General features: G+C 44.1%; 2 protein-coding genes across 2 annotated transcripts; both read right to left on the reverse strand.

The window, feature by feature from the left end:
- Positions 1-696: 696 nt before the first annotated feature.
- LOC127335805 (uncharacterized) lies at positions 697-4737 on the reverse strand. The gene is made up of 9 exons (XM_051362540.2): positions 4338-4737; positions 4136-4245; positions 3609-3677; positions 2788-2903; positions 2638-2692; positions 2197-2317; positions 1999-2046; positions 1286-1380; positions 697-1200 (listed from the first exon to the last, which is right to left on the reverse strand). Exons 1-9 carry the CDS (start codon positions 4399-4401, stop codon positions 1099-1101), a joined length of 780 nt encoding a protein of 259 aa, XP_051218500.1. The 5' UTR covers positions 4402-4737; the 3' UTR covers positions 697-1098.
- A 1126-nt stretch (positions 4738-5863) lies between these two features.
- On the reverse strand, positions 5864-9670 carry LOC127335804 (uncharacterized). The gene is made up of 5 exons (XM_051362539.2): positions 9217-9670; positions 8424-8822; positions 7563-7655; positions 6886-7025; positions 5864-6491 (listed from the first exon to the last, which is right to left on the reverse strand). The coding sequence occupies exons 1-5, from the start codon at positions 9574-9576 to the stop codon at positions 6053-6055; spliced, it is 1431 nt and encodes a 476-aa protein (XP_051218499.1). The 5' UTR covers positions 9577-9670; the 3' UTR covers positions 5864-6052.

Consider the following 9670-nt stretch of genomic DNA (forward strand, 5'->3'; position numbering starts at 1 on the left):
TATGCCCTTCTTCCACATCATGCATGGTCAAAGACCCACTACGCCGCAGTTGTCACACCTCCACATACATATGCGCTACAACCGAGATGGGCCCAAATCTTGCCCGCACCGCCACCAGCAAAGCCATCTGCACTGCTCCTCCACACCCACCGCCTCTAGAAACCCAGCGATGGGGCACCACCTCAACGCCTCAAGCTCCTCCTCCATAGCCCAGGGGAACTCTACCGTCTCAAAGACACGACGCAACCTCCCAAGAGCCACTCTCTTCGTGCCGCAAGCGGACCTCCCAAGAGCCACTCTCCTTAGCACCACCTTGAAAGCTCATCGCGCACCGCCATTCTTCTATGCATCCAAGCACTTCCCACTTGATGTGTCTCTCCGCACTTATCCCTGCCCGCCACCTTCGATGGTCAAGCACCACCTGTCGCAACCAAGCGAGTCCAAGCGAGGGGTCACCAGAGTTAGGGTTTCGTCCCTCCACGATCGCTGGCACGTAGGACAAGGGAAGGGACAGACGCATTTTTTAATTGGCAAATGAGAATCACCGACTCAGACCATATTTGTCGACACTATTGTTTTCCTGAGGCAACATGACAACGTCAGTATACATCATTTCCATGAATTCATACTCCATGGTTAAATCACTCAAAACGTGGGTACTCAGTGCATAAGGATGCAACAAGATCATCTACCCGATTGGTTATAAAGCTCTCTTGAATACTGAGAATTCACTGAACCTGCCATACTGTGGCATGAAGACTCCTTGCTACCAATGACAAATTATTTCCGAATGAACATCCTACATGCACTGCTACCATGGCCCAACAGCGGTTCACGTGGCCAGACAGTTTCTCTAGGTGTCAGATCCAAGAAGGCCCAAACATGCAGATGCAGAAGTTCAGGATATGGTGTACCTAAACACGATAACACAAATCACAGAAGAAGCAAATCCCTGAGATCCTATATTCCAGCACATATCGAGCTCATTTTTCACGTACGTGGGTCTGCAAGGCGATATTCTTAATTTAGTAGCATGTAAGAAGAGCTTCGCTACTAAAGAGAATTCTTTAGTGGCAATGTTAGGTCAGACTTCAGTTGCTAGCGGGCAAGAAAACTGTATGACGGCATGTCCTCAATTTGCTGAATATCTTCAAGCAATAATTCTCTCTCGAGTTGGCGTCTTGTGGATTTAATAACAGTCTGCAGTCAGAGTATCGAAATTAGGTCAGGGGGTACTCTGTACAAAAAACGTGACAAGGAGATTGCACATGGAAGAAAGACATACATTGAAATCCATATACGTGGCGTGCATTTCAAGCCATTTCTGATCCATCAGCTTAAAGGTTATGCAGTAAAGAATGTCAAAAGCTCGATCATTTTCTGGAAAAGAGAACAATGGTTAGATGATAGTAGTTGTAGTAGTATCTAAAGGTATTTACAGTTACAGTAGTAGCAACCCTGCCTGTACTAAGATCAAGATGATGTTTTATTTATTTCTATGCTAGGGAAGTAAATTTATTTATATAGTGAGTGCCCATAGTTAATCACTATGCATTTGAACATGGCGAGCAGACAAAGCTACGCCAGTCAACTGAGCACATGAGATCAGCTGTGAGGATATTACTACCTCCGTTCCGAAATATAAGCCTTTTTAGAAAGCTAATTTAGCTTTCTATAAAGGATTACATTTCGGAACAAAGGTAATACTCTACATTATTAACAAGCGCTGAACCTTTAGTTACAGATATCAATGGCACAGGCTACAGTTGACATACATTACCGCATAAAACTACTCTAGTGTACGGATCCTCAGACTTAAGTCAGGTGACTTTATGTCACTGCCATGTGGGGCATGTGTGTGGGGCCCACCTGTCAGCGACTCAAATTCACACACACTTAAACCAGAGAATCCAAGCGGTAGTTTTGGGACAAATGTCTATATAGCAGTTATGTACGACATCAAGAATGCACAAATCTTACAGTTAAATACTGCTGTACCTATAAGTAAATTTAGGAACACTGCTCCAATCAAAGACCTTGGCTTAGCTGCAGAGGAAATCAGTATCAGTCAATGTCCCATTGCTACTTGTCAATGCAAAACCAGTTTCACAATTTAGAAAAGTTTACCAGGGAAATAGAAGATACAACTAAACGGATCAGCTAATCGAGAAGCACTTTAAAGTTTAATGAACAAACCTGCTTGAAGATCAAGCATCTGAATAAGCATGAACGTAATATTCACACCAGCAACAGCAAATGGATATTCCCATAATGCCCTGTCACCATTCTGCTTACAAAGGAGCTCCTCGAAGGATTTCTGCACACACAGTGCCTTATTGAGATGAATGAAAGACCCAAGCATATAAATATTAGCATCTATACTATGACTTATTTTCTCTGCAGTACAGTTATTATCAAAAGATCATTTTAGCTGTTCAATTGCCAAACAATGCCAGGTTCCATTGATAGCCGGATAGATGTCTACAAGACTACCAACTGCATATTACATGAGCCCTTAGATTCTTTCCTGCTCCAGCTATAAGAAAATTGTTCTAAAAAAAAGCTATAAGAAAATTCTTGAAGGTAACCAGAATGTAGCCCAGCATTAGCAAGAAGTAGGGAGGGAATTGTACTCACCGGATAGTTCCTAGCGAAGTATAGTAAATTCTCCAAAGAGATAAAGCCACCGCCCCTGCAATTCCAGCACACCATTATGATTGCAGATCCTAAATTTAACTAGAAAATTATTTGCTAAAGACATATGGGAATTGATGGGGGGAGCAATACCTGAAGTCTGTGGACGGATCCTTCCCTTGCCATCCCATCTCCTTCCACTGGTCTGACACTAGTCCTAAAAGTTCAGTTCCAGGAAAAGAAGCATGCCAAAGGGCTTTCAGTGCTTCCTAATGAACAAAAGGCGTGATGAATGTGTTAGTAACCTCTTGCAGACAAATTAGTGCACATGATGATGAATTAGATCGAACTGATCAAGTGGGGCATCGAAATGTATGGTCAGGTTTGCTCTACCAAAACCAAAAGGTAGAGATAGCCATAATTATTCCAGGACCACTAGCAGCAGAAACAATTAATAGTACTAGAGAAAAAACTACAAGCAAGCATGTGCTGTTGCACCTCAGGATCAATTGGCTAATTTACTGGAATCAAAATTTATTTTCCCTAGGTTTCTGAGCATTGCCCATTGCTACAATGAGTTTAACTGAACTGATGGACTGAGTGAGTTACGCACGTCCAGTATATGTACGTTCAGTTGGTTTTAGTGTCCTGATGCTCTGGAAAATCAGTAATCCTTTTCCAGTACAGCAAGCACGAGAACAAAGACCATTTCGTTTGGTATCTCACGTATTACTATGTCAACATACCGGCGAATTTTATAATCAGACAGCAAAGATGACCACCTGGTTTTAATAGTAATACCATGATCATTTTATATTACAGAAATATGGGTTGTCTGGAATAGCACATCAAACATATCAGTGGCAATATCGCAAGGTTTTAATAGTAATACCATGTTCATTTCATAATACAGTAATATGGGTAGTATGAAATAGCACACCAAACAAATCAGTGGCAATATCGCCATCTCATACCTGATGTTCTCTATTCTGACTATCGTACGGCACCTCTATCCGGTTCTGCAATCTTTGCAGACACTCTTCCTGCAACATAAGAAGACATTGTCATCCCTACAGGAAAAGAAATTCAAACTCCTAAAGTCTATGAAATCACATGCCGAATCCAGAGAGTAGTATTTGTTTTTGTTTCCAGAAACCGGGAGGACCTCGGCCTTTTCATTAAGAAACAGCTAGGATTACTAGTATCTGTTAAACCACTGTACGAAAAATGCAAGTAAAGTGTGAATTGGCACGGCACAGTTTTCGTCTTCTTATAGTATATCAGAAAGCGGGCACCAAGGAAGCTAGGATCAATCGTGCTGCAAGTCCTAAGCACAAGTATAACGAAACACAACCACTGGTTTGCATGATCTGGCCTTCACTGCGATATTTCAGCAACGTCTGCATTCATACTTCAAAACATTCGCGCTAGGACATCGCGGATTACTCCCCAAATCTCTGCATCGGAGAGAAATAGGGAAACAACAGAGCATGGTTTTCACCTGCACCGGGGTCAGATCGAAGGAAATGCGCGCGTCGCTCTCCCTCCTCTGCACGCAGACGCAGGAGAAGCCCCTCCCGATCCACGCCGTCGACCCGGACACGACGTCCGCTGGAAAGGAGAAAACGCATCGGCGTCAGCCGCTTCCGTGTAGCAGGGAGCAAAAGGGGGGAGGACCCGAGCGGACTCACGCACCCACGTACCCGTTGATGGGTGGTGTCCGGAGAGGCGGCGGACGGCGAGGAAGGAGCCGCCATTCTGGTCCATGTGGCGCGCTGCCGGCCCTCTCCGTCTCCGTCTCCGTCTCCGTCTCCGGCCTGCCTCGTGCCCGGTGCCCCTCTCCCGCTCCGGCTCCGGTGCCTACCAGCGCGCCGCGATCAGCGCGGCATCCCCATGGCTTCCGATCCTGGCGGGCGCGAGATCCCACGGGGGGGGGGGGGGGGCGGGCAGATCACGGGGGAAAGGTGGCTCCACGAGGCTTGGCGCCGCGGCCGCGCTCTTCTCTTATCTCCCGTCCGTTTGATTGGCAGCTTGCTTTGGCGCTTCTGCCTTGGCTTTTGGCTGCGGATGCCGATAGGGGTGGCGCCCTGTCCCCGCCCGCCTATGTCTCTCTCTGCCTGGTGGGGGATAATTGCGCTCGTCTCCTGTTGCTTTCCTCTTTTAGCCAGATCTGACCATCCCTAAACCTCATGCAATTTGTCCATAATCTCCGTTTAGAAAACTATAAATTACTGATCTGCCGTACTTACTATGTTTGCAATGCTTGAATCGCCTTGTCCTTTACCTTGCTTGATCTGTTGGCCTGTAAGCCTGCTATGATGAAGTGTTAATAGCTGGAGCTTGCCATGTTTCCAAAGCTAGGGAAACCAAAAGGGTGCTTAACAAAAGTAACGGGGAGAAAAGGTGTGGCCACTGATTATCTGCTGGTTGACAATGCTCACCTTGCATCTGAAGCTTGCTTAAGGCAATGAGTAGAATGGGGTAGAGCTCACATGACTCATGAGGCATGGTTACACATCTAATAATGCATCACATTCCCGAATATATATCATGTAAAGAGACGTCTGCAAAAAGAACTTTGAACATCTAGCTCACTGTACAGAAATTTGATTGGCACGACGCCCTTTTAGCATGTGTTCAGCACTAGATTCCATGTTAACAATATTGAACTGCACTAGATTCGCTTTGTAGTTAACTGTAATAAACGAAGTTGAAATGTTCTTCACCGTCTTTCTTAAGGTCCGAACTCTTTAAGTAGCTTCATTGCATCTTCCAAAGCTGGACTTCTACATCAGCTCCATGGGTCATGACCATGTTCCAGTTCCACCCCTGTTCTCCAACAATCAAACTAAGCAAACATTATATCGGCAAAAGGAAGCAATTCGGGAAAAGTTCAGATACAATCAGAGCAATTGCCTTTCAGTGAACCTTGCACATGATATTGCCTGATAGCAAATATTTTTCTTATACAGTCCCTGCTTTATCTGTGTTTACAGTAGATTAAGCCATAGTTTACTCAAATACTGACCAATGTCATAAATCTTGTCCCCCAAGAAGCCAAGATCTAGGTAAAGTGCAGTGTGGGGAGTGGATTGCAGCAAGCCCCATAGCAAGTGGCCAAAATAATACATTTTAAATGAGCGATTCTATAGCATCAAATATGGCCATGCACATGGCAAGCAAATGCCTAGGTATTCTTCCTGAGCTCGGTTTTAGCTCACTTTCTCACTGGTGAAACCGAAGCCTGCACGTTCAACAGAGGCAAAATCTTTTACAACTGATCTATGATGTACATCAACTGGAACACTATTTTACTGGAGCTCATACCTCCATAGACATATTATTGCTCCTATACTACTATCCAGAAACAGAAGTTAATACAGACAGGGTGCTTAAGGAAAGTAATGGATTCTTCGAACTACTGTGGGACTAGTTGATTCCACCTGCGCTTGATTTCAGTTTTTGTCCGAACTTCTCTGAGCCTCCCGTCAGTTCCGTAGTCTCTCTCCATCACCAGATTAATCCCTTCCTCTGAGTACCAACTAACTCCAATGCAGAGTATACCGTCGCTATCCACGTCAACATAGGCAGTAACTCCTCCAGGTAACCAAAGCACAGTTACATCTTGCATGTCCAGCATCTCCTCCTCCCCAAACAAAATTGAGCTCTCTGGCAAGGTTCTCTTCTTCATGCTCTCCATGCACAAGTATACAAACAGGGCTCCACCCTCTAGTTCTTGCACTTTCTCACTGAAAATTGGTGTCGCGCTGACTTCATATACTTTCCAGAAGCCCGTAAGTTCTGATGGTTCGGTCCGCTTTCTTTGAGAGAAAGGTTTAACGTCAACAGGGATATTGCTACAAAAAAAAAAGTGTTTCAAGAGCATGATAAGTTTGTTAATCGACAAAAAAAAGTCTGATGGTTGTTTTGGATGAACTATTGTCGTCAAACTATAAGGAGAGCAAGATCTCCTGGAAGATAATCCAGAACATCAGGAACAAGCATAATGTCTTCGATGCTATAAAAATAGAAAGCGCGTTCAAAGGATGAAATGAAGAAGAGGTAAACCAAGTTTTCAATAAGCCTTATTAATTGGTTGCAAACAAAATACTGTCTCTGTAAATCAATTCATCATTGTTAAATCTCTACGGTTTCCTCCTAAGAAATTCATAATTGTTGAATAGCAATAAAGATCTATTTCATGAGCAGGAAAGTAGATAAACTTTGAGCAAGGGATAACAGAAATCGTACTCTTCAACATGGATATTTGCTGGGCAAGCCCATTGTTCTTCATATACAGCAACCCTTACAGTTTGTATATTAGCTCCTCCCTCATTAAACTCGATGGTATGCACAATACGCAGTCTTTTGTGGCTTCCTTTTACCAGACACTAAAACAGAGATAGATGCCATCATCAGACAACACAAAGTACAGAACAGAGAAAGATAAAGTCATATATACATGAAATTGTATTATATTTTTACTTATAAATGAGCATCCATAATTCATTCCAACGATAGTAGCAGAAGTCTCTCCAGCAAAAGGTTAACATGATAATCATATATTCATATAGAAAACTAATTAATGGAAAGCTACATATGATTTTCATAATACTAGCTGACACAGATCCTTGTTACAAAACAGAGTAAGTACCTAGCACAACATCAGAGGCATGCGCATTACTATCACTGTTGATTTGCTATTAAGAAAACCTATGTGATTCATAAGAACTAACTATCCACATGCCTGTGCAATAGTTATCATAGAAGTAACTAATTAGGTTCACTCCTCATGTAAGAATTAAGATGCCAAAAACAATCTCAAAGCAAAGCCTCGGGCAAAAGATGATTCTCAGTAAACATTGCACTGATTAAAAAATCATTTTATTTTTGCAGAAGATAAATAAACTTTAGTAGAGTAAACATACTTGCTCAAACTTATATGTTGGTGAAAGGAAGTATCTAGATTCATCGTATTCACCAATTTCTATATCAAGCGGACCTCTAGAGTATGATCCATCCTGAAAATGAAAAATGCCATGGCAAGGAATTAGTGGATTATTCATAATTCACAAAACAAGAAAAAATGTGTAACGCTACTGAATTATAAAAGGTAAGATGATAACCCAGTCTCACAACGAACCAATATGATTGAACTGTAATTGCTATATTAATCTCTGCAATATATTAGCTAAATGTGGAAAACAGCAGGTCAGGGGCATCATGGCTAGTTTGACACAGGGAAAATATCTCATGGGCTAAATGATTCAGCTTATAGTTGTAGGCCAAGGCCCAACAGATAACTCTACAGGTGTCCAGAATCCTTCCTTGGATCTGTTTCAGTTTTTCTTGCCTGAGCAGCTTCAGCACTGAACAAACTAGCTGTTGTACATAAACTTAACTTTGAAAAAGGAGAAATCTTAAACTATGTAAAAAGCCTATATATCCAGGAACACCCATGGTCCATGATTTACACAATATTAATGGTGAGTAGGCACCATGGACATCTTAATGTGTGCTTCTACTGAAGATAACCTGCTGAGAGGTTCAAGGTTTCACATCACAACTAACTGCCTTTTCTATAACACCATTTAAGTGTTGTATGTTTCACAGCAGGACACAGCCTGTGGTTCTAACATAACAACAATATAGAGGAATGCAATCATATTTTCAGTTCAGCTAGTTATGGCTAAATATAATATGCAGTGTATTCAGAGAGTTGAAACATTAACAGCCAAACAAGAAAAGATGCTTTGACAGAAGAAAGCGTGAAGAGAAGAGAATCCCACCTCAAAAAATACAATCCCTGGTTCCACAGTAATAATATCTTCATCAAGTACATCGCTCCTCTTAAGATCAAAATGTTCATGTGCAGGTAAATCAACAGTTGTTTTCCCACTTGAACCACCATGATTCCAGCCATCATCTCCGCCACTCTGCTTCTCAGCCTCCCCATGAGGATTGAGTTGCACCCAATTAGTCTTCCTTCGGATCTCGGTCCCATAATTACCATCATCCACTTTCTCGATGCGAGAAAGGGTGTAGCAATCGTAAAGGTACTCCTCTTTGCTTCCTAGTCCAACAGGCTCCATCTCTGCTGTGGTTGGCGAGAACACAGCTCCCACGCCCTTCCACATGCCACTTAAGCTACTAGCAAATGTTTCCCAAGAAGGCTTTATAACAGGTTCCTGGGATCAAAGAAGACAACAGAAATTCCATCAAAATAGATATGATTTACTCACCTGTTGACTGGTATTAGATTGCGAGTGTGGTTCTACTTCTACACGGCTCATTCTCGAAAAGTTCCCTCTATTTGAAGCTATATCCTATTACAAATGGCGTGTTTTGTTTTATAGCAAGCATTGGTTAAATGTCATAAACAGATATCATGCTCTCTATCAAAGCGTACAACTGAAGCAAGTGGAACGATGTAATTTGCACGACAAATCAAAGAGCCCACCACGATTGCCTCCGGAATGGATTTTGCAGGACAAATTTGTGCGCCACGGCGCACGCATCCATGGCCCAATTGCAGTCAGATTAACTACCTGTGTTCGTTGGACAGTGGTAGCACCAATGTACCTGGGTCTGCAGCACGGTCTCGACCTGCACCAGCATGGCTCCGGAGACCAGGACCCTCGGGTCCGCATCCTCCTCCTTCCTTCTCCCCGCTGGCGGCGGCGGGCGGCTGCTCCCCCCTGGGCTTCCGCGCCCACGCCCACGCCCGCGCCCACGGTGGTTCTTCTGGGACCGAGCCTTCTGCTCGGCGGCGCGTTCGTTGTCTACGCTCCAGACGTTCTCCTTCCCCCTGGACGACGCCCTCCCGCCGCCCCGGGCGGCGCACCGGACGGTAGCCCTAGAGGTGGAGGGGCGGTGGCGGTGGGGGCTGGGGCCTAGGACGGCGAGGCTGCCCCCGCACGCGCCCAGGCACGGCGGCTGCATGCTCGGCGGTGCTCGGTTGCTCGAATGCTCGGCGAGTGTGGCGGAGGCGAGAGGACTTTGGGGATAGTATCTCGGAGAACGTTGTTTCGCTGAC

This window comes from Lolium perenne, chromosome 2 (genome assembly GCF_019359855.2).
Source record: "Lolium perenne isolate Kyuss_39 chromosome 2, Kyuss_2.0, whole genome shotgun sequence".
Lineage (NCBI taxonomy): Eukaryota > Viridiplantae > Streptophyta > Magnoliopsida > Poales > Poaceae > Lolium > Lolium perenne.

What these genes read in the sequence shown, in the direction of transcription:
- LOC127335804 (XM_051362539.2), bottom strand. Translation starts at nt 9,576, where the DNA reads ATGCAGCCGCCGTGCCTGGGCGCGTGCGGGGGCAGCCTCGCCGTCCTA. An exon ending in CAACATATAAGTTTGAGCAA is followed by an intron (nt 7,026 to 7,562) that starts GTATGTTTACTC and finishes TCTCTGTTTTAG; the next exon opens with TGTCTGGTAAAAGGAAGCCA. An exon ending in GCAAATATCCATGTTGAAGA is followed by an intron (nt 6,492 to 6,885) that starts GTACGATTTCTG and finishes TTTTTTTTGTAG; the next exon opens with CAATATCCCTGTTGACGTTA.
- LOC127335805 (XM_051362540.2), bottom strand. Translation starts at nt 4,401, where the DNA reads ATGGACCAGAATGGCGGCTCCTTCCTCGCCGTCCGCCGCCTCTCCGGA. An exon ending in GATGCTTGATCTTCAAGCAG is followed by an intron (nt 2,047 to 2,196) that starts GTTTGTTCATTA and finishes TTTCCTCTGCAG; the next exon opens with CTAAGCCAAGGTCTTTGATT. An exon ending in GTTCCTAAATTTACTTATAG is followed by an intron (nt 1,381 to 1,998) that starts GTACAGCAGTAT and finishes TCTCTTTTCCAG; the next exon opens with AAAATGATCGAGCTTTTGAC.